Raw genomic sequence first — 25,506 nt, forward strand, 5'->3', positions numbered from 1 at the left:
CCCCCACCCGCAGCAGGCCCTGGTGACAACCAAGGACACACAGGGGAGATTATGCGTCTGGATCGAAGTTTCACTGCACAGTGTCATTTGTGCAGACGGAAGTGTTAAAAGCATTCGTTGTTGACGTGTGTGTGTGTGTTTGTGTGTGGTTCTCCAGGCATGTCTTTGCAGTAGGCGTCCGCGTCTCGACAAAGTTCCTCGTGATGACCTGCGGAACAGACTGTCGGATCAAACCTGTAAGCAGAGAGACTCCGGCCAAGAGGACGCCTAGCTGTGCCAACAACTCCCAGTAAGATTTTCACAAAGAAAAAGGGTGATTGTTTTTCTTTCTTTCTAGAATAAATAGGTAACGCTGTGTGAAAAATGTCTTTCATTTAGAAAAAAAAGTTCCCCATGACAATGGTTGTAACAATGGTAATTAATGATAATAATGAAAGAAAAATAAAGTTGTGATCTTTTTAGGATAAAGCTTTGATCATATAAAACAGTCATATTATGTTTAAAAAAAAGTCACGGGTTCAAGGAAAAAGAATAGAATAGTTAGTATAACTTGAATAGTTGAAAGAGATATAAATAGTCTACACACCCTTGTTCAATCCCGGGTTATTGTGATTCAAAAACTCGTTTTAGTAGGCTTTTCCTGACATTTTTTGAAGCCACATTTTATAGCCCAGACTATGATACGCTGAGTGCTTCCCAACGTTATTAATCAGGAGAAAGCCTACAAAAGAGTTACCAAGGCATTAAGTGTATGTGCGTGTGGGGAAAAACAAAATGGGATATTAGGACAGGATAATATATATATATATATATATATATATATATTTTTTTTTTTTTGCAGAAAAAAACCCCATCATGAGAATTAAACATTTGATATCAATTTCCTGGGTGTCCTTGTTTCAAACACCACCCAAAGTAAATCGTTTACTTGCTTTCCTGCATGAGAGTTTGCCAATGTCGCTCTGAATGCAAAAACCGAGCATCCAGGAAACGTGTCAGCTGTGCCAGGGAGGATAAATGAGAGCATTTTGCTGCATTGATACAATAAAGGGCAAAAACAAAACAAAACCCAAAAACAACAGAAAACACGACACGATTAGAATCAGCAATTTAATTCTCCTTCCCTTTTGTCGACGCCTGGCGAGCACGCTGGCAGAATGCGAGAATCTTTTCAACTGGCTCAACTTTTAATTGGCGTGGCGACTGACTGACACAGCATTAACGCTCTTATTTGCGCTCGCCTCGTCCTGTGACAGCGAGACCTATCAGGTACTGGCGTCTAGCCCCCCTACAGCACCCCCTACCCTCCATCACCCCGTCCTCAAACCACCCTCCGCACACATCCATCTCTGCTCCTGACCTCATTCTGTCATCTGCGCTCTTCCTTCCCCCTTTCCACTCACAGGTCTTTCATAAAGTGTCTCCCAGCATTACACATTTAACAATGCATTAAAAATAGGACGCGATCAATCAGTCATTGCGCGGCGGGCGGAGACGCCGTCAACTTGTGCCACACAACATATAAGGGGCCGTCCGGGACATAATTCAGGATTACCTTTCCTCACACACTCCTGAAATGCTCACATACACACTGCTGTCACGCTGTCACACTACCATTTCATTTTTCTTTCACATATACAACTAAAATGTTCTCATTCACCACTGAAATGTATATTTCAAAATATTATAGGGGTGCATTTCAATATATTTTATGAGCGTATTTCGGTGTGATGTGTGAAAGGATTTCAGTAATATGTTTGAAAGAGTTTCAGTTGTGTTTGTGGGTATTTCAGTGGTGTGTTTCTGTGTGTGTGTGTGTGTGTGTGTGTGTGTGTGTGTGTGTGTGTGTGTGTGTGTGTGTGTGTGTGTGTGTGTGTGTGTGTGTGTGTGTGTGTGTGAGAGAGAGTGTTATCGTAAGGAGCTTGAATATTTTATTAGTGAGAGTGAAAGTGTTTCAGTAGTGAGTGTAAGTCTGTTTCTAGTGTGTGTGAGTGGTTTAGTCGTGTGTGTGAGAGCGTTTCAGTTGTGTCCGAGAGGTTTAGTAATAGTAGAGAAAACAAATTCAATATTGTATCTGAGCGTTTTAGGTGTGTGTGTGTGTGTGTGTGTGTGTGTGTGTGTGTGTGTGTGTGTGTGTGTGTGTGTGTGTGTCGCGCATAGTGTGTGTGTGTGTGTGTGTGTGTGTGTGTGTGTGTCGCGCATTTCAGTCTGTCGGCCCTGTGAGCATTTCAGCCATGTGTGGAAGAATATTTCTGCTCCATATGTGTGAGCAAAAAAAATCATTAGATTTGAGAGAGTTTCAGTGGTATGTATGAGAGCATTTCAGTTGTATGTGTGAAAGTGCTTCATGAGTATGTATGACAGTGTTTCAGGAGCGAGTGTGAGATTTTCAGTGGTGTGTATATTTCAGTATTTCAGTCGTCCCTGTGAAAGCATTTCGGTAGTGTCTGTGATAGATTCAGTAGGGGGGTGAGAGTGTTTCAGTGGTCTGCATAAGAGTATTTTAGTAGTGCATGTGAGAGCGTCTTCCCGTCAAGCATGTGTGCGTGTAAGCATTTTACTGTGGTATGGGGGGGAGGATCTCAGGAGCGTGTGTACAAGTATTTTATTAGTGTGTGTGAGAGAGCATTTCAGTAGTAGATATGAGTGAAAAAAATTCAGTACTGCATGCGAAAGCGGTTCAGCTATGTGTACAGGAGTGTTTTAGCTCTCTATGGGTGAGCATAGGGTGGCCCGTTGGGCCAGTGGCTAGCGCGTCGGCCTCACAGTACTGAGGTACCGAGTTCAATTCCACAGCTGGGGTAGGCTCCAGCACCCCCCGCCACCCTTGTGAGGATAAGCAGATCGGAAAATGGATGGATGGATGGATAGATGGATGGGTGAGCGTAAAAAAATTCAGCATCGTGTGAGTGTATTTTAGTAGTGTGGGTGTGGGTGTGTAAGGTGCTCCCAAATGATGTCCCCGACGAGCCCTCCATAACACAGAGACAACATTCACATAGGTGGCGGAAGGTGTGACGAGATCAACGGTGATGGGTGCAATGTTAACGTCGTGATTAGAGAGCGGCGGCACATGACATGCGATTGACACTTGCTCCGATCTGATGTCATGGCTGCGAGTGAGTCAAGGCCCTCGCCCAAAGCGAGCGTTGTCCACACCGACTTCAGGTTGCTCTCGCCAAAGCGCACGTTGCCTTGCAATAAAGACAGCCTGTTTGACATTATTGTACACGGGGGCTGAGAGTGTTTCAAGGTTGCCTCGCTGCTGTGCCTAATACATAATAGCTCATAGCTACAGGGATACAAGAGGCAGTTGAAGTAGTGACTGCTTTTACCATTTCACAGGCATCAATCCAATATGCAGAGGAATGATGACTCACAATTTGAATTTGTCTCCTACTCTGATTTGTGTGCTTCAATCAGGTCAGAAAATATGAGTTTTGTATTAATGTCGCGCTGCTAACTTAAAAGCAAATAGACCTCCCCGTTTGCCTCAGACAATAAATGTCTATATCTGACTGATGCCGGCGCTTCACCAGGGATAATTCCTCTGCAGGTCTTTGGCACAAGGTACATATGAGATGTTGAAGTTACGAACGGTGCACAACGAACTTGTTTGCGTTGTGGCATAAGAATGCATTGACAAGTGGCACAAAAAGGCGGGCATAGTTATATAGCTCCATACTTGCCATGATTTTCTATTGAATGGCCTTCTAGTGTTTCTTCGTACAAATATGGACTGTGATTCTGACTTCACTTCTGCATTAGTGTCCATTAGTGACACACATTGTATCACTACAGTAGTAACGGAACACATTTTGGAAAAAAAATGTTTTTACATGAATAGGCAGATTATGGGAACAAAAAGTCAAAATATCACCAGAAGATGTAATACTATCAGGAAAAAAAGACTTTGATGACTTTTATCAAATTAATTAATTTTATGAGGATGTTAAAAGGATGGATCACTGAATCAGCCTGATTCTCATTAACCCGATGAATTTAGGAATGAGAATGAATGTGCAAGCATATAAATTTGAAATTGAATGTTCCAAACCTTCCCCGTGGGTGCCAAATGAAAGCATCGACTGTTGTTGTTTGTGATTAAAGATCCAAAAATATGTTCCAAAAATATTTTTCAAGAGAACAGATCAAGTGCGTCGCGCATTGGGGCCCGCACACGCGGCTTTCCCGCTGCGCCACAAAAAGGCATAAATCTTGTTGCTTGACGTGCGACATCAGTGTGACTTTGAGCCTTTGACTCAATGGTAATGGTGGGCACAATAGCGACTTCTATTGTCTCATTCACCCTGATGTCAGTCTGTTCCACTAAACAATAATGAATTGTTTTACAAGCTTACCTGTCAATCATGGATTTAGAAATAGACATTGCAGCCTACGGCAGTTGAAAGATTGTTTTTTTTTTCCAAGGGTTAAATATCAGCTAATGCTAGCCAAAATACTCACGACATTTTAGCGAATAAATTTGAAGCTAGTGCTGGAGGCTAATACTAGAAGTGGCACTTACCGTATTGGCCCGAACATAAAACGGTGTTTTTTGCATTGAAATAAGACTGAAAAAGTGGGGGTCGTCTTATATTCGGGGTCTAGACATTATGCCCATTCACGACGCTAGATGGTGCCAGATACCATTGAAGTGAATGCTGAACTTGACTCCCCAGGCCAAAGTGAACCCCTGTCACGAAGAATAAAAATAAAAATAGCAGTAAGAAAGAAAAGAGAAGAAAATAATAGAAGAGATAACAGAAAATGGAGAAACGTAGCGACAATCTGGAGAAAAGTGGGTCGAAGATCGGCCAGGTTAACCGGCAGCTGAGGAGAAGTTATGATGTAATTTACATTTCAAAAACCAGAAGCCATTCATTTACAAATGTGATTGCACTTTAGTTTACACATTTAAATGTTCAGATTAAGATTTGAATGAGGCAAAATAACATGCTTTTTCTCTCAAATATATTGTTATAATCATTTGTTTCAGATGTACTGTAATTATTTTCTGTATAAAAATTAATTTGGTGTTCAAAAAGTCTTTTTTCAAACTTGAGTCTTGAAAAAGAGGGGGTCGTCTTATAATCAGGGCCGTCTTATATTCGGGCCAATACGGTAGTTGCAGTAATTCACATCTCACCACATGTCAGCCAGTCAACCTAAAGTTGGCAGTAAACATTGACAGTGCAGCCAGCCTATTATAATGATACATTGGTGGTACGTCACGTACCACCACGTACCCGTACGTGGTGATAGGAGACATGGCTAATTATAAAATGTCATGGATAATTACATATTGGGAGTTAAATATGGTATTGTGACACAAAGGTATGTTGTTGTCTTGTCCCTCCCCCTTCCCCCTGGCACTGATAGATCTAACAGCACACAAAGAAAGGCAAAACTGTGGCCAGCATTTATAGCTAACATGAACATTATTGACACACCATAGCAGCAGCCCTTCTTTCATATGCTAAACAGTGTCAAGTGATATCAAACATTGCATCCACTAATGTAAATGCAGGCAGATGAGCTCCAAATAACAGTGACACTGTGATGCCGCAATGACGTCAGCATACCACGGCAGGGAGGGCGCAGCCGCCTCAGACCCCCTTTGGTAATCTGGAGGCTCCCCCACGGTGCTGCCCAGACTGTGGATTTAATTAAACAGTGTGAAATTAATTAATCAGCGGGGTGTCAGGTAAAAGAACTTATCACTGAATAGGCTCACGCAAAAGCGCGACAAGCATTTCAAGTGTGCTGACAGTTATTAATTTGCAGCACGTGTCGTATGATAGGTTTCCTATAGTGAGATTAAAATGGTTGGTGGTGGTGGTGGTGGGAGGGACGGGGGGAATGGTCCTCCATAAAAATCAAAGTGTAAACCTGTGTTTGATCTGTTCTATCAATTAATTAAAAAACAGGGAGCTGTATATAATAATGTGGTGCAAATCAGATGGAGATGAGATAAAATATTCATTTTGTTATCAGGGGAATCAGGCTGCAGGGCTTTTTTTTTTTTTTTTGTCTCTACTCCGTCTCAAAATGGTGTCCATATGGCAACGGTGTACAGTATAGTTTTTGCAGGGAGATTGTTGCCATGCCTTGTGGCGTTAGAGGAGGCCGCCTGGCTGTGACAAACTGTTGCAGGGATGTGACGTGAGATAATGAGGCTGTTGTAAGCCTTAAGTATGGAGCCATGCCCCTGGGGCGACCCATCTTAAGCACCCAAGATTGCAAAAAAATGCATTGCCTCCACAAACTTTATGACAACTTTTGCTTTCATGCAACAAAACCACTTGACATTGCTTCCCTCACGCCCCCCACAACTTTTGTAATTGTGTCTTCTCAAGGCGGCTCGACTTTGAGCTATTTATAGCCTCTTACAAGCACCCCACTGGAGGATCATGTGATCTTGGGTTCTGACGACGTGTTTGATGGCAAACCTTCCTCGCACTTCCTGTAGCGACGCCAAGGTCCTTGGAGAAGAAATTAATGGGAATGCACAGAGGGAGGTTTGTCACTCTTTTATCATTTCATGCCAATGATCCTTTGGTGCTTAATAGTATAAAAAATATACAGCGGTTTTCATAGTTACACGAAATCTCTAAATGATCATACCCTGGACGCATATTTTGAGTTAATTACAAAAGGCTCAAATAAGAAAACTAAATCGCACTACAAGAATTAACTCATGGTTTCATATTTATGCTTCCATGTTTGAAACTAAGACATGCCGTCAGTGAAGGTAGTGATCAATTTTTGCCAACAACCTCTCAAAAGATCCACGCGGTCATCTTTATTACTGATCATTTCCTGTCTTTGTGGCAATATGATTCTTTGAAAATGATGTCATGTCTTTGTGGTTCAATAAAAAAATAATAAAGTTCAGTATTTTTTTATGTGGAGCCTCAAAACATGATACAGGTTCTCTGGGATTCAATTGCTTGGTGTCCGGTGAAGAGTTGTGTTATCCTTTTGCGATGGTCCATTTCAGTCGAGTTGGGCCGCATTGCTCAGTGTGACTCTAAATTGTCCGTAGGTGTGAATGTGAGTGTGAATGATTGCTTTCTTTCTTTCTTTTTTTATTTTTTTCTTTTCTTATATGTGCCCTGCAATTGGCTGACATTCAGTGGCTATAGCTTGCTCAAGACAGCGGGGATATTTGTAGACACAAGCTCACTTGCTACCCTAATGAAGACAAGTGCTTTTGAAAATGGATTGAAGGCTCGTACGTTGAAATCTGCCACTGCTCGGCCGAAGCATCCGCCACTTTGTTCACTGAACGGCACGTTAGAACAACAACAACCCCAAAAAAAAAAAAAACAACCCAATCCCTTTGTGTGTTCAATTTAGAGCAACAGCACTCTACGTATTTTCTATTTGTGTGGTGTTGATTGCGGCCCATGGAGCAAAACAATCCTGCTGTGGCTGCCACACACAAGAGAATTGCTGTAATGTTTCATTACACAGGGAGTGTAATCCGACTACTGCTACTCCCGACTACTACTGATGCCACAATATAATTGGAGAGTGCTTTGTGATTGTTTGCATGCTGCCAACGTGCTTGATGATTGTTGGCAAGGATACTCCTACTGCGACCTCTCAGGCGGTTATTTTTGGACGGCAAACCTTTCTTTCTCTCTGTCTTTGCCCTCAAACAAATATGCCAAATGAGGAGTTTAGCTGACATTTATATGGCTATAAAATACACGATTAAATGTAATACATGCAAATAAGTAGCAATCCAAATTTGCATATTCAATTGCTATTTGATTTCACTCGTGCTGAGTGAAGCCATCGTATTCTTTTGGGAGCAAAAATACCATCCGGACTGGTTTGAAAAATCTACAGGCACACCACCAAACAAAAATGTCACAAAAGTGTGAATGCTTAAATGATGATTTCATCTCACACACATTTACTTACCCGTATGAATGTTGCCAGGTGAATACACAGATTTATTGTACAATTTGCCATCTATTGGAAAGGCATTTAATGGATCGGCCTGTCACTACATGTTGCTGGTATAAATAGATAGATCTTTGAGTTGAAGTGGTCTAATCAATGATGTGCTCATTTCGGATCTCAGCTAGTGAGGCAAAATTAGCGCATTTTGTGCCTCATCAAAACACTGACTAGCAAAACTGAGAATCACAGCTTTGTACAGTTTTTTTTTTTTTTTTCCGTCGTGCTTGGAAACGATCCCAAAAAGCTCCACGGGGCTGGCCGCACGAGCGCCACCTACGCGCGGGACGTAGGAAGTCGGGGCAAGCTCTGTGCAACTTATGCCACACCTGCTAGTTAGGAATGAGCTTTAGCTGGCTTGTTAGTGTGGCTAAACGTATTACGGCGTCACTCCTACGTCAGTCATGATTAGCGAATAAGCTACACTTCAGGAAAGTATTGTTATTAGCTAGCGGTGACAAGTAATAATTTACAGAAGACGGGAAAGCCATGCAAATTGCTAAACTAAACTAAGATTATCAAGTAATCACGAAACACTGGAATTAAGTACTTGGGTGATCTAGGACACTTTTCACAGAGGTCTGGCTGGAACCGCATTAAAGCGGAATATATACAACTTTGAAGGGCAAAATAACAGGCAAATTAATACAGGTCTGGATGGAAAATGATACAATATAATGCTACACACATAGTCAAACATGACTGGAAATGTATTCTATTATGTTAGAGCGTACATCAGCAGGAAGGAGTGATCTAGAAATGTAAAGGTATATTCAGAAATCTATAAAAAATGTATGCTATCATTATAGTCGTTTGCTTGTTTTCACAATATGGTCCTGTATTTTCATTTAGATGTTTAGGATGTGTACAATAAATTTTCACAAAATTGCATTATGGTGAGGTCTTATCTCATCTTTAAAAAAAAAAAAAAAATCATGTTTTGCTGAAAAACCATGCAACCTGTTCAGAAATATTTGTGTTTGAAATTGTTCTGAAACTCTTTGTAGACCAGAAAATAAAATTTGCTGCTATTCACAATGTCAATTTAAGGAATAAAAACAGGTGACTATATAAAAAGAAAACCAAATTGTCGCATTTTTAATAACAGCCTTGCTTGAGGTTACTGGGATTAACCTGCAAAACAAATTGCTCCTCAAACTTAGCGAATTGCTTCTCAAATGAAGTCATTGATGAGCAAAATTGCTCTGAAAAAAAACAAAAAACTATTTTGAGCCTTGTAATATAGCAAACCTACAATTGTGTTCCATGAATGATTGCATGAGTTTTATCAGAACTGACTGTCTGTGAGACCCTGAAGGTGTCTGTGATTTGTGATTGGATGACTGAGTCTGAGGTTGGGGCAAGAGAAAGAAGGAAGAGAGGATTGTGAGGATTTGTCTGCAGGTAAAAGACTGACGGATGAGAGAAACGCCGGTTGGATGTTTTCCTTATCGGCCTTAACCGTTCATTTTTACAATAAAGTGCTTATTGATCGACCGCTGCACTTTATTGCCTGTCTTTTCCCTGTCATGGGAGGGCGTTTGGTCAACTTGATCACGGGTGACATCAGGACTTAAAGCTGCTCATCAGCTATAGCGTTAGCCTGGTACCTATTCATAGCATGGCATTGCACTATTGTTGTAATAGAGGATAGATTAGCCTATTTTGCAAGCGACTGTGCTACTGGTTTGGTTTTTAGTCAAATCTTTCCACACGCTTGAGGCACTGCTGCTAGTTTTCTGTACGAAGGCACCACCTGTTGATATCAGTGAGGCGCCCATGTTGTTGCCGAAACAGGTGACTGGCGATTAATCGACCTCAAGCTATAACCGTCATTGTGTAGCGGTGAAGTTGAAGCGACGACTCGTCGGTTCAACACTTAGTGTACCCTCTATGAATGTGTATGCTCGTTACAAGGTGGATATGTATAGCACACATCAAGGCACCAATTGTGTTACGTGGCTGAGTCGCAATATTGCCTTCACTGTGTGAAGATGAGGTTATTGACACTTGGCTCCAACATGCCAAAAAGCTTGCATACTAAGTGTCGGGTATGAGAGAAAACTGCAGCGAGGGAGGGGAAGAAGGGGAGTCTCGAGTGGGCTCTCCTGCAGATGTTCAAGAAATACAAAGAGCTGCAAATGTCAGACTCATTGGCCGGGCTGCAAATGGTCACTCAACCATGGGATTAAAAGCATTTAAGCCTTGTATCACCCCCATCTCCTTTTTTTTTTCCTTCCCGGACCATTCATGGGAGAAGGAAATGGAACAAGCCTTGGTGTTTGTGTGTTTATTGCTGGTGCAAAAAGTGAGTCCGTTTATGTGTGTGTTGCCGGCATCTCAAAGTGCACCACGGTGCCTTCTTGCAGAAAAAGAAATCATAATGAGCAAAGCTTAAAAGGGTTTCTGTGTTGTGGTTAAGGTGCAAAATGAACTGTCACTACTGTTTATTTCATTCATGTCTGGATGTAATGGAAAAACATGCAATGAAATGTAGGCCGCCGTGACTAGCAGAGTGCTTCACTTCACACTTCCAATGCCTCCTGGTCAACAGCAGGCATATTTATGGGCAACTATTGACATTTTTATAGGGACCTCGAAGGAGCATAGAAGGGGGCCTTGATTGGAGCGCGCCACAATATAAATCCCGGACAAGAGGCATTCAGAGTGGCTTTTTTAATTCAGTTGTCAGCGGCAGCGGTCCCCCGCCTGCGTTTTCTTGTTTCACAGTGATGAAAACGCAGGTGGAGAGTTGAGCGAATTCCGCCCCGCCGCCGCCGCAGGTTTTTTTTTTTTTTTTTGCTGCTCTCTTCGCACACAAGTGGAGGTTTGCAGTGTGGCCGCTGGGCACAGTGGGTCAGTGCTCACAAAGCTCTGTTTGTTCCGTGGGCCTGCAGGGCTGCCTGGGTAAGCGTGGCTCCAGAGGGATGCGCCGTCTCACACGCTGAGCACGCTCTCTAACGCATTCATCTCTTCTCCTCAATAGGGGTTTATATGTCTCCTCTTATGAGTCGAAGAAGGGAAAACAAGACTTTCTGCAAACAGGGCCTCGGGATAACGGATTCCAATGTTGTTGCTCCCTCTTTTGTTTGAATGCCATTTTTCAGTCGTTGCTTGTGGTGAAAATGGTGGGCTTTTTGGTGTGTTGTTGTTGGTTTTGTTCTGTCTTTCTTTGTGCTTTTCATCTCCTTTTGTCTTGTGCAGACACACGGCTTTGTCTCGTGCCGCTGTATCAACATTTTCCGAGAAGGCGGGAGATAGTGCTGAGATGAGGAAATAGCTGACAGTAAAAGGCACCAATGTTCAGTGAAGCCGCGACAAAACATGCCACTGCATTGTTCATTTTGTGCGTGGGCATTTTTTAGTGAAAGTGACCAGACTTCTTCTTTTTCCTGAGCAAGTCTACCTTTTGATATTTTCAAATTATTTTTCAGTACTCCACTCTACTGCCTCGCAGTCAAAGGTTCCAAGTTTGAATCCCATCTCACGCCTTTATTTCTGTTCTTTCTGACACATCGCGCAGGTACTCTTCCGTCGAACTATGACTTGCGTTTCTGCATATTTCAAAACATTGGATCTTTTGGTTTCTACTTTGTAGGTCACTCAGATCGATCTTGCTTTGACCGACCTTCGTTCACAGACGATTTTGATGCCGGGCAAATGGCCTTGGACAATTGAGTCCATCTTTTTATTCAGTTTGACAAGAAGGAGGGCTGAGTAAAGGACTCCTATGTTACCTCCTTGCCTGGGTTACCAATTACACACATGTCAGGTTCATTAAAGACACTTAAATTGTCCATAGATGTGAATGTTTTTCCTTCATGTATGCTGCAATTGTTTTGGCAACCATTCCTGAGTGTACCAAGGTGAGACGGCAGAGGCTCCAGCTCAATCACGATCAGAACGACAGGAAAAAAAGATTTAAAAAATGGATTTCATTGGTTGTGTTGTTTGAGAAGAAGAATCACTGAGTAAAAAAGAGGATTGCTAGGTTAGCTTCTAGTGCTAATTGCTAGATAGACACTATCTGCCTTCTCAACTTATTACCGAACTGTAGTGTGATTTTATTTTATTTTTTTGATTGTCTGACTGTCAGAATTCAGCCACAGTCACAGTCAAAAACATGCATTTTAGTATCGTTGAATATTCAGTTGTCCATAGTTTTTGAATGTGGGCATTAATATGTCCAGGGTGTTAAATGCCTCAAGTCTGCTGGGATAGCAACCCTAATGAGGACAACGGTATTGAAAATATATGACTGGGTACCTCAGTCAGCATGAATTATTTCATCTGTTTGTGCTGTTTGACAGGAACGGGGCGTGAATAATGATATCTCCTTGCGCAAACTGCTAGCTGTCCATCTGTGGTCAAAATATTGAAATATTTGTATCAGTCGTGTTATTGGGACACTACCAAAGCGTGGCTCTAAAATTCCGATTGCCCCCGTTTGGGCACAGCATGTTTTCAGCTTCTTGAACACCTTCAGAGTGATTCCCTCACACCGCTCAAGTCCGAACGGCACTGTTGTTGTGGGCGACTTCAATCTGCAGTCCACATATAAGTCGGTGATTGAAGGGAGCGGTGTGACACGCAGCGGGATGATTTAGTTTAATGACCATGGCAGCGACAGTGCTGTGATGGAAATTGGACTCCCCCTGCAAACTTACATCACTGGAGGCTACTTCGGGGGGGGCTCTTTTGGCGGATGCCATGCAGAGCACGAGCCGTCAGGAGGTCCTGGATATGTCACACTTGTCACCTTCCTTTAAGTGCATGTGCAGACGTGGGAGCGGGATTAATATTATATAGCCTACGGAAGCACAGAGGACGTCTTATCGGCAGCGCAGATGTGATAAGCACCTCTACCCCCATGAAAACCCGCACAAATCTCCCGCAGAAGAGACAAGCATCTCTTTGTGTCGTTTCCTCACACTGCTGAGTTTCAATGTCCCTCTACGTGTTGGCAGATATGATGCAATTTCACATCTGTTGTAGTTTGATGTGCCTGGATCACACTGTGTGAAATCATCCTGATCGCAACACGGCTCCTCTCAATTATTTAGAGAGGTGGCATATGGCTTTGGAGATAGTAATCAGATTTCTTTTGATTTTTTTTTTTTTTTTGTGTGTCACACCTATTCAGGATAGCCTAAAAGCTCAAACAACAGTGGTGATATAAAAGCCTGTGATCACATTATTGGGCCGCTCAGCATCCTCACCCTCTTCTCCTTTCACCGGGTGAAGAAAAGAAAAAGGTTTAATCAAAATGTCACTTTTACAGAAATATTTTCCATCATCGCCACGACACTCATCTCACATTAGTTCACATCAATACAGATGTCAGCATGCACAAATTGCATTGCCTTCAAACACATTGGAAGCTGTGAATGGAAGCTGCGGCAGACCTCGCTGTCACTTCAGTTTTATCGGAAAAGTACAGAGTGGAGCCATGGAAACAACATGCGACACACAAAAACACATCAAGGCCAGCCGATGCTTTGATGACAATCTGTTGGAAATGCTCCACTCACAAAAGTGACACGATGTCACACATATACCTACCAGTGTGCCCCTTGTACGTTCAGGCTCAATAACAATACATTCATTTGCTAATTGTGGACGCTGTTCACTGTGTTAGCTTAGTGCATGCAAAAAAAAAAAAAAAAAAGAAATACTGCTTTTACAATAGATACAGCATTGCGAATGCTGGGGATATCGTTTCTCTCCAACGCTACTCATGAATGCCGAGAGACGATACCGCTAAGCTAAAATGTCAAGAAGAAAAAAGAAAGAGATCACAGCCATGCAAATGTAATTGTTCATCCATCCCTGCAACCTGTTCTTGTGACCAGCTGTCTGCCCGTTTGCTTTACCCTTCAAAGTTTCTCAACGATTCATTCTGATCACAGCCATGCAGTTGTTTGCAATTGGAATCGAGCGTACGAAAATAACCCCAGGCGATGAAACACCTGTATCGGAATGCTAATTACAAGTATAGATATAGTTTCATTTTACATCGTCGGCATGAATAAAAGCTGCTCCCCGCGAGCTGCAATTTACTTTTTGAATGTTTCATACAAAGTCTTCAATGATGACTCCTTTCGCCAGCAGATGACATCAATGGAATGTGATTGGACACTTTTGAAGTGAAAAATTGTCTTCTGGAGATGCTTTGAATTCTGTGCAGATTACTTGCTGAAAATGTTTTGCCCCAAACGCCGAGAGAACGACCGTGCTAAGGTATCCAATGGTTGCTAACGTTTGATGTTGAAATGAACTAACAAAACAAACAAACAAACAAAAAATGATCCTAAATTAAAAAAAAAAAATGCCTACATTACATTTAACACAATACAATAACATTTAACAACAACTTTATTATTGCAAGATGTGAGATGTTTCTCTCTGTCCGATATTACATCATGAAAGAATTCATTATTGATTACTTGTGCACAGGCTTGCTTTTCTAATCGGTCTATTATCATCATTTGTTCATATCCAATTGCTTTCGGCTCAGTGGGGCCATATTCTCCCATGCGCCGATATGAGAAAAGATGTGCATGCAGTTCTGCGCTTTTTTGACTGCGCAAATTCCCCCATTCTCTCAAGTCTGTCAATTATGCACCTACTTGCCGGATACACGCTGTGGGTGGCGCAACCCTAAAATTAGGGCGTTCCCTTCCACATATTCTCCTATTGACTTAAGCACTTTTCCTCCTTCATGCTCCACAGGCTGGAGTAAGTCGAGCACACGAAAGGTGAAACATTAAATTGCACTTTTTGGATTCACCTGTGAAAAGCTATCAAATGTATCAAGAGAGATTGAACCAGAATATTTTACTGAGCTGAACAAAAAGGCTTCTGTGAGTCGGTTAATTCACCGTTTTGGTCGTGATATGTATTATTGCCCGGTTAGTGAAGAAGATCAGCGCGAGTGGACTTATTTTCACCTACAGCTGTGGGGCAACATTCAGCTTCAAACGTGGTGCCGGCAGCTGGCATTACAAGACAAGCCTTGGGAGTATTTATTTTTTTTTTGTGAGCACAGGGTGTATCACAAAAACTACTGCACATTTGTCGTAATGGCACAGTGGTGAGCTGTGTTTACAACCTATTTTTTCCAAGACTCGTCCATCAAAACGGGTCTGTCTGGGTGACTCCGTGGCGCAAGAAAGTTGACGGCCACTGATCTTGTGAAGGCACACTCCGTTTTTTATTGATGGACTACGGTTCATTCTGGCGAGTTGGAGTCCATTAGTACGAGCCCTGGAATCCACCCAAAATGGCTGCTTCCAAGCAAAATGGACGACTCGCTGTTGAATCATGGGCATGCGTCCTGTTACGTTAGAACACCCAATTTTGTACAAAGGTGGCATGCTAGGGATTGAGTTTTGGCGGGTTCATATAAGGCAGGGGTGTCAAACTAATTTTTGTCTCGGGCCACTTCGGAGTTACGTCTTCCCTTGGAGGGCCGTTCTATGACAGTTGAAACCACAAACATTTTTAATCGTCTCATTGTACACAACCAAACTGTTAGATTACTAGCTTTGAACTCAGTCAACTATAATAGTTTGTTCAATTATTGTTCACATGAGGATAACAAAATGATTACAAAATCTCATTTCTTATTGATAACACATGACAATTTGCACATTTTAGCAAGGATCATGTGAGCTGACACACGTGATTTGCTTTCACGGGCCACATAAAATAACGCGGCGGGCCGGATTTGGCCCCCAGGCCTTGAGTTTGACACCTTAATGTAAGGGAACCCTAAAATACCAAACAGTGATGCATGCTAAAATTGGAGACTTTTTTTTTTTTTCGGCGTGGTGTCACCAACATGAAAACCAGGAAGCCATGGGTGTGAATCAAAAAAATGTACCTCAACTTTTTAGGGGGCGCCACTGAGTGATCAGTAAACACACGCTTGTGAAAATGTTTATTCTTTATTCACTAATATACATGATTGTTTCTCAGCATTCATGTTGTTTGCATGTCCCGCTTGCAAGAAGTTCTCTGCTAGTCTAACTGAAAAAGAAAGTGTAGCCGCACACATGCACAAAGTTTCGAGACCTTTAGGGTCTTGGGTGCGTTGCGTGCGTGCCTACACGATGCCTAAGATGCGTGCCATCCACCAGCGACAGGGCATAATGATTCTGCAAGCTACCCGGCATCCTCTGTAGTTGTATGGCCAGGGCCAGTGGCCGCGTAGAGGCTCGCATATTCTCTGACAGTGTGTGTAGCCGCGTTGGCATTCGGCGCAGCAGATGCCCTGGTGGTCCAGCATGGAGTCAAAGGTCATGGCGCCTCCCTCGCCGGCACCAGCCACCGTCCCGGTGTCTCCGCCGCGCTGCAAGTTTTTCAAGCGATGTTAATTTTGATGAGCGATCTTTTTTAAAATTCATGCTCATTTGCAATTTAGATCGTCTGAAAAAGGAAAAAAAAAGTCCAAAGCTCTCATCCGGCCAAACATGTGACTGGGGTTCTCTTAGGCAATATGAATTTTTATCAGCAATGGGAGTTTTCGCATCACTTTTATAAGTTCAACAACTTTAGGTGGCAGCGGTTGCCCGAGTGACCCGGAGTTTGGGTTGCTCACGCCTCACCATCACCCACTCAATGCTAAGTGACATACTAAACACCACACTTCGATTTATTACCACTCTAGGAAACTTTGTCCTTTGCTTTTTTTTCCTGGTCTGTGCCACTTTCTGTTGTTAACGGGTGTCTTGTCACTGTTTGTGCCTCGCTACTGACTCTCAGTTATCTTCTTCCGACTGGCTTATGGTCTGCCCACCTACTTGCCTACCCAATCTATCTACAGTGTCTGTAGTCTCACCATTATGTCCTGCTCACCTATCATCATCCATCCATCCGTCTGTCCGTCCTACCAACCATCCTCCGTCTCAATGTACGACCAAACTTTTGCCCATCTACCTATCCAAGAATCAAGCTAGTGATCTGTTTATCTGCCTACCACCCTAATCCACTCCCATCGTGTCCTTCCATCACACCATATATCCACCCGTGTTCCATATCATATGTCCAACAATCATTCCTTCCATCCATTTATCTTTCTGCCTGAGTATGTATTATCCAGCATCACTCGGTCCGTCCATCCATCCAGCTCTCAATGATTCTGACCAGCCAGCCGTCTGTCTGCCCTGCATGCTTATCATCCAGGAGTCTATCCACACATGTTCCGTCTGTCCTGCTAATCTTTGTCTGTTTGTCTGTCCTACCAATATGTTATCATCCATCCATGTCCTGTATGTTCTTCCATCTCTCATTCATCCATATAGGTTGCACCTGACCCCGTCTAACTGCCCTTCCGTCCTGCCAGCCATCGCACGCTGCCCATTGAATCAAGCTCATCGCTCCATCCAGCCATCATTATATCTTTCGTCTGTCTTGTCTTTCCGCCATCCATGCATCCATCCATCCCGTCTCCCAAGTGTTTTGGTATCTAGGCTATTTCTTTGACAACATTCTTTGTAACGAGGCAAGACACATGCAGAGCAGTCATGTGCAAAAGTGTTGACAAAACAGCAAAGTTTCAATGGTTGATGTTGCTTTCAAGGGTTGCTGCAGGGCTCCGTAAAGGCCTCTTGATGGTTCATGTAAAATTCAGCAGCTTTGAAGCCTTGTTTCGAGTACGACGTGCTCCACTCACATGATACGGATTCTCAGGGTTGAATCCCGATCCCACATCCGACTGAAGCCCCTCCTCTCCTCCATGTTCCCCCAACCTGGAGGAGTCCTCCTTTCCCGTCACCTCCAACAAGTCCTCACGGGACTGCCGCTTGGCCCGCTGTGAGTCCCTCCTCCTCCTCTTCCTCCTCACCCCATCTGTCAGGGCGGCCACAAGAGGCGAGAGTATTGGGTCAGTGTTCACAAGACGCCCACCGTGTCCTCCCAAGTGCAATCCTACGTGGGCCCGAACTTCCTCAGACGTGGTGAATTATTCAATTAGCAGCAGTGATATGAAGTGGCCTTGCATATTTTATAAGTATTCTTTTTTTTTTTCATGCATCAGCCTTTGTCGTCGTGTGTTCACAAGTGTTTCACTCACTTCTGTTACTGGCACATGTGTGTCGACATATAGCATAAGGCAATTGAGCAGCTTTTAATGGCGAGCCATCAACCATTCAGGTAGAGCTTCATCCCAACAAAACTACAGTTCAAACGACATCAATCACGTGTGATTTTTTTTTTTTTCTTTTCAGCAGACAAAGGAGTAGAGATCAGCAGTACTGTGCGGATTACTATTCCTGGCTGACATTATCTGAGGGTGAGTCAATTAGTGAGATTCACATCATATTAAAAAGTCACGTCAGTCATTGTGTACACGAATGCATAATTTATTCCACTTTGGTTCGTGTCGGTGTGTCGCTCTTGTACGGTGAGAGATATAACACTGCGATATGTTCTATTATATTGTGTTCATAGGACCCATCGCGACAGTCAGTAAAAGATTGGTCATGCCTTCGAAATTTGGGGCTGTCACTGGATGAAGAGGAGAACCAGGGATAGTAAGTGCAGGGATAGTTTGTCCAAAGTTTTACTGAAAAATATTTTATATATATATATATGGCATAGAATTTGTCCTTGTAGAATTTTTAGATTTGGGTTGATGAAGAATATGAAGAATGCCAATAATCAAATCAATTCATAGCGGTTGGCAAAAGAACTTTTCATATGCTCCAGAATTGAAACGCGCACAATGCGTGAGGTCAGCGTGTCACTCGAGCCATTACTGCACCTCAGCCAACCTCTTTTCAGACAGGATTCATGCTTCGTGTTTGACTGTTTCGTTTGACTTATGACATTTATGTATTCTGAAGGGAAGAGAAGGATTTGGACAAACAGCAGAAACCTACCCACAAGGTTAACGTGAAATTCGTAGACTTCTTTCCTCCATTCTTGATTGTATTTGGTAGGTTGTGACTTCCCATTTTTGTTCCATTGTCTAAGAGTGTAGACTCAGTGGGTACTAACCAACGTGAAACAAGAAATTGAATTTGGATCTTCTGTAATTGCGACGCTGCACTTGAGACGGTCTGTTATTGTTTGAGCAGTCCTGAGTGGGTATACAGACCTCTATGTGAGCTTCATGCACTACCCACCAACAAACATTCCAGATTGGAGTGTGGTCCAACCTATTAAATGCCAAAAAAAAAACCCTATCTAATGAGGAATTTCCCCATGCAGAGTTCCGCTGGGATAAACTATGAAAGACTTTTGAAATAGACCAAAGTCAGCCAATATCAGGTCAGTTTTTCCCTCGACTGTGGAATGCTGTGAGTCATTTTTATGAAAGCAAACCTTTGGGACTAAGTGGTTGGAGCCAGTAAATAGGTAGCTCTCCGCACAGAGCCAGAATCTTGGTGCTCAAGAAAGCGATGTCCTTCAGCGGCTGCTCTGAAGAAACCCAGATGAGCAACTCTTCATCAAACCTCACTGGCATTTCTTCATCAGTCTGCCAGGAAAAGCAGAAGAACTCTCTGGGAAAAGGCGGCAGGACTGAAAAGTGACTGATAAAAAGTGAGAATTGTGACATTCAAGAGAAAGCAGTCGGTATATACCGGGTCAGACATCAGTGAGTCTTTGTTGTGAGCTCCCAGGCGAGGAAGGTTGCCTTTGATTTGGGATTTTATGTAACATTTGTCTCCCCCGAAGAATCGGATTGCAGTTATTCCCTGCGCCAAATCACACAGATGCCATGTTTACACTCACGGCTCCGCGAAAGCACACAGACTGAACGTCGGCTCGTCCTTTTTCCCCGATGGCACAAAGTCACTCACACTTTGAAAGTCCCGGATCTCCACGACCTCCTCGTCTCCACTGCCCGTTTTGAACCTCTCCACGTTGTCGGCAGAATCGATTTCCACGGAGCCCTCCCTCACCTCACCGTTAATGTTCATGCTGTAATGAGCGCTGTACACCTGCGAGGATTCAAAACAGGACGTTAAACGACTCATTAGTCGAGTGGGAAGCGGTTGGAAGTGCAACGGGGCAGGGAAACAAGCACGGTGCCGCTTTTACTTTCATCGCGTTGGCTTGCATTCAAGAAGTCCTGTGTGCTTTGTGCTCAGCAGGAACCGAGCGAGGGGGCGCAGTAGGGGGTGAAACCTGCCGCTGATCTTTGCCTTACAGGTAAGCTCATTAAGGTGTGAGTCAATATGGAAATATGTGGTGGGCTCACAAGCATTTGATGTGCTTTGACAAACATTTTAAAAAGCACATTTCGCATTTGCATGGAGGTGATTGACAGGCAGGCCTCATTATCTTTTTCTTCAAGAAATAACATTGCAATAAGCAAAGTCGTGCTGTGTTTTACATGGTTGGACTGGGACGCGCATTACACAACGAAAACAACTACCGAGGCCGAGCTTGCGCCTTTCCAGCAGCGGGTACATTTTTACTACACTACTTATCGCCAAGGAATCGCATGTGTATTAACAAATGAAATTTGTGATTTAGCGCCACCCATCATTCTAGGATACATTCTCAGGATTGGAGCTCATTTGGGAAAATTCGTTCAAAGTATGAGATGTAGAATTTGGCCAAATGGCTCGTTTATGCCAAAATGGCATTTTCGAACACGGCTAACGGTAATTGAAAACCATTTTGTGTGTCCTGTTCACGGATATATTAATTGAATATCAGTCGGCCCCTCACGGCTGAAGCCAGAGAGCAGCCATCTTATGTTGCCACTGTTACTGACAACTTCTCAAAAAATAATTCTCACTGTTTGCATCGACTATGTCAAGTATTTCATCTCAGTTTCGTGAATTGTGACTGACCGAGGTTAGACATTTTGCACAGAATTTTTTGGCTAATGGGCTTTGCTTTCATTTATTGATGTTTCTGACATCAGGATGCAGACAAATGTGTAAGTAGCACTCACAGATATGCCAATTTGAAATTGCATTCAGACCGATGAAATGCGCACGGAGCGCTTTTCCCAGACTTATTGGTGCAACCGCATGCCATATACGGTGTCATTTTTGCAGTAGAAACAGAAAATAACGTGAAAATGCGACAGAGAAATCAATGTCTTCAAGTTAGGCAGGCTTAGCGAGTGGCAACCTAAGATGGCCGGCGGTGGCATAACTTCTCCCGACAGCGAGTAAGTGGCATTGTTAGTCCATCCATATATTCATCTGTGGTCTTGTTTTGATTCAGTGAAACTGGTGTCGGGGCTTAATTTTGATTCAAACTTTCCAAAGGTTGCAACCCATAAAAAAAAAATTATGTTTTCACCACTTTTGGGCAGATTTGGTCATCAGAAAAAAAATCATAAAAGGACCTGCACACTGCCTGGTGCCCTAAGAAGCCTTTTTCTATCTCCTAATGTAATCTTACCTTAAGACTTGAGCCAATGTAGTGGTAAAGAGTGGGTTGGCAGCACTTGAAGCAAGTCAAGGATTTGGCCCCGCTAACAAAAGGACTCGCATCATTGGTCTCATCTATCTTATTCAGTGCTGAGTTTTTTTGTGGCACTGCACTTGATCGTATTTTTAGCAGAGTTGAAATGAGTCAAAACAATTCTGAGTTTGGCTTGAACATCACTCTGTCCATTCATATACATTATATATATACACACACATACACACACACATAACGCCAGTGTCATCAGAGGTGTAAAAATGTGCAGAGCTGGTAATGCCATGACTTTTAAAATGTCCAACTACTGTGAAGTGAAGGAAACTGTAAAACTATCAGCTAGCTGGAGTCCATCCCAGCTGATTTGAAGTGAGCATTTATTTTATGAAGAAATTGTCCTTATCCTGCGTTATATGGAGCTACATTCCGCTTGTTACTTCTACTTTTATGAATCGATTATTGCTCGTGCGATCTGGAGGTTTCGGATTGTCAAAGACTTTCAACTTGGGTGCTGTCATCCAACGGCTTCCCCAAGCTAACTGAACTATTAGTGACGCATGACTCCATGTGACCAATTAAACGGAGCCAAGCAATCACATGACTACCCACAAAGGCTCCATGACTCCATCCAAAAGTTTTTAAAATGACTAATTTTCATGAAATTTGGTCAAAACGACATGCAAATAAAGAACATTACATCGACAATTTTTGATTTTGTGTGTGTGTTCCAGAATTTGCTTTTAATTTGTTGTTATTGCCAGTTTTCATATCACTATTTAATTCATTATATTTTCAGTTAAATTGACACTGTTGGCCATTATCTGAATTTGCATATTCCCATTTTATATTTTTACCTAGTTCACTTTCATACTTTGATTTAAAAAAAGAAAAAAGAAAAAAAAGAAAACATCAGCGGTTACTCAACACTGACTCAATCTTTGATTTGTTTTGTTTTTTTACTCACTCTTTTTAATCACTGAACGCTTACTCTAACTCTTATTCTTACTCAATTACTTACTACTTGAGCACAAAGGATGAGCGGGTACCACCACAAGGTATTGTTATCGAGCCGATAAAGCCCTATATTAAGGTATCGGGTACTCAAGGAATCTGCCAATACCAGTCACCAATACCAAAGGCAAAAAAACCCCAAAAACCATCAGATATCAAGTCCTCCTCACCAATTCTTGCGGCTATACTGCAGCGGTTAGACACTCGAGTTATCGGTACTCTGTATTGATGAGTACTCAAGAGTCAATACTTGTACAAGTATCAGTCTGAAAAAGTGGTATCAAATGTCTCTCTTGAGTACAATTTCATGCAACGCTACTCTTGTCTGACTATTATTAGTAGTACAATAACGACCGCTACATGACGCCTTTGAGTTAATGCCAACAGTGTTTTATGTACAGTAAGCTCAGTATGTTTGGATATTTTCTACTGCAAGCATACTTTAAACCAGTGTTTCCCAACCTTTATTGAGCCAAGGCACATATTTTACATAAGAAAAATCTCACAGTCCACCAAAATTCTCAAAAACGTCTATACAGGTACACAGATTACTCATGTACTGTAGCTATAATCTATTTAATCGTTTTGCCTGTCACGAAACATAAATTATAGATGTAGAAATAAATAAATGGAGTCAGTAAATATATAAAGCAAGCTTTCCCTGAGGACTTCAGTTTCGGATCTTCACTTAGCTTTATCGTTATTCAAGTGACATAGTGGACACTTACATTCCTCTCGTTATCCTTCCTCAGAAGGAGAGCGGTCATGGAGGCGCAGAGCATCAACACGGCACCGACGGAGAGAGCTACACCTCCATATCTCAGCAGCCGACCGGTCCCTGAGGGAGTTTTGACCTTTGTGGGTTTCAAAAGAACCAAGTGAGACACATCAGTCAGAACCTTCCATTTGTAATACCCATGGAGGCTGCAGTGTGTCTTACCCGATGTGCGAAAGGCCCAAAACCATCACTTTGTTGAATTTTTTGGTGTCCTTCCATTGTCGCCCTGCAACTCGTCCGTCCTGAAAACTCTGCTGCTTCTCTTTGGAGACTCGCGCTGCGCTCCACGGTTCTTTTTGACACGTCAGTGTGAATGACGTGCGGAGGAATTCTTTCCTTCTTGATGTTACCGGTGGGTTTGTCGTGCAGTAGTGTCAAACTAAAACCACTTTTTTTGGTGGGGGGGAGAGAAAAAAAAAAATGCAGACTCGTGCTGCGCTCCACGGTTCTTTTTGACACGTCAGTGTGAATGACGTGCGGAGGAATTCTTTCCTTCTTGATGTTACCGGTGGGTTTGTCGTGCAGTAGTGTCAAACTAAAACCACTTTTTTTGGTGGGGGGGAGAGAAAAAAAAAAAGAAAAAAAGAGGTCTGAACTGAGTGATAAGTGTCATCACTGTGGAGGCGGGAAGCTTGTTTCAGTTTGTGTGCTCCAGTGTGATTAATGCTGCCTTTATCCTCTTAATAGTTTAATGAGCTCTGTGATCCGCAGCACTGCGTCTAGACTCACCACGCACAATCAAACACAAGCACAGGGCTTAATTCATTAAGGTGGCACTTCGAAAGCCAGCTCGGCGGTCGGGGCCAGTCACATGATCTCACCCATGCTTCAAATGGAGGAAAAAAAAAAACAAGAGGGGGAAAAAAAAAACAAACAGGGTAAGGGAGTCAAATATGCAGTGCTGCTGTTGCTTGGAAACAGATTGAACCTCATTTTCTGGATAATTGTTATGCTGGAAGGCAATCAGAAAGGTGATGGAGTTATTTGACCTTTGCAAAAAAAAAAATCTGCAATTGTGATGCGCATTTGATCAACAAGGCAGTATTTGCATGCAAATTGAAGGCGGCACACAGAATGACTATGACACTGTCTTATGCATGTTATCAGTTTAGCACAAGACACGTTTATGAGGTTATTTAGTTTATTTTCACAATCATTTTATGGGATTTCCAATGCAAAAAGTAATGAACTGTAATAGTCGGGAAATGGGCATTTTGAAAATGAATCATTACAGCAATAACACATTATGGATTTGTCATTATTCATCAGATGGGAATTAAGTCAAATATAAACCAAAAATTTGTTCATTACAACAATTTAATTTCATTCAAGTTTTGTCTTTTTTTTATATGCATTAAGATTTGGCAAAGAGCATTGCAGTCAATTATATTTTTGGGTGTAATTTTCATTTGATGAAGTAAATTAGATGGACCATCTTCCCTCTAAAATTTAGTAGGATTCTGTGAATTGATCACCGTTTTTGCCAATGCATGCATCCAGAAACAGCTTTTCTTGTCATATGTTTCAGAGTTTGCCCATGAACTGTGAATCTCATCGATATGTTTTATGTGTGTGAAGTAAGAAGTGGTTAACCCTGTCAATACATGTGAGAGAGAAATCGATATGTTTTTGTTTTAGCACTGACACCCCCATACACGATCAGCTTGGTTAAGTATAATCATGATTATGTGTTTTTAATTCTGTCATATAGGCTTGATGTCTCACGGCATATAAACTTGGATTACTCAGCGACAGCTTATCAGTACGTCGAGCTTTCGACAAGAGTGTCAGCTCTCTTCCGTGTGTTCTGCATCCAGCCCTGCTCTCTGTAGCTACTTTGTATTTTCATAGATTGACTTTTACTTTTCAATTTCAGTGTCATGTCATTTTCTGAGTCCTAATTCTGCTCGACATGTGACAGGCAAAAATATGAGACGCATGATGCGTGGGTCCTTTTGTTCGAGAGGCCACATCCTTGACTTGCTTCAAGTGCTGCCAACCCACTCTTTACCACAACATTCACTCAAGTCTTAAGGTAAGATTACTGTACGTAGTTATTTACACACTTCTCATGATTATTTGGTAGTATACAGAAAGTCAACAGTGACTTCATTGGGGGGTTTGGAACTTTGTTTTGTCAATTACATCGACATTTTGGCACATGATGTCAGCCATGTTTGAGGAATTTTAATGAGATTTCGATGAGTCTATTCTCAAGATTATTGAGTCGGTTTTTGTACAGAAAGTGTGACCATTGTTAAATTCACACATTTTTAAGGGTTTGGCAGTTTCTTTTGTCAAGGAATATTTCAACTTATTTAAATTCAAGGCCATCTTTATAGTCATTTTTT

The 25,506-nt window shown here is 42.3% G+C and overlaps 1 protein-coding gene across 1 annotated transcript; it reads right to left on the minus strand.

Moving 5' to 3' along the window:
- Positions 1–15,899: 15,899 nt before the first annotated feature.
- On the minus strand, positions 15,900–23,428 carry LOC109531196 (leukocyte cell-derived chemotaxin 1-like). The gene is made up of 7 exons (XM_019895347.1): positions 23,318–23,428; positions 23,106–23,231; positions 19,782–19,922; positions 19,563–19,676; positions 19,303–19,456; positions 17,651–17,826; positions 15,900–16,327 (listed from the first exon to the last, which is right to left on the minus strand). Exons 1-7 carry the CDS (start codon positions 23,372–23,374, stop codon positions 16,082–16,084), a joined length of 1,014 nt encoding a protein of 337 aa, XP_019750906.1. The 5' UTR covers positions 23,375–23,428; the 3' UTR covers positions 15,900–16,081.
- Positions 23,429–25,506: the final 2,078 nt, after the last annotated feature.

This window comes from Hippocampus comes, unplaced genomic scaffold (assembly GCF_001891065.2).
Source record: "Hippocampus comes isolate QL1 unplaced genomic scaffold, H_comes_QL1_v1.1 scaffold237, whole genome shotgun sequence".
Lineage (NCBI taxonomy): Eukaryota > Metazoa > Chordata > Actinopteri > Syngnathiformes > Syngnathidae > Hippocampus > Hippocampus comes.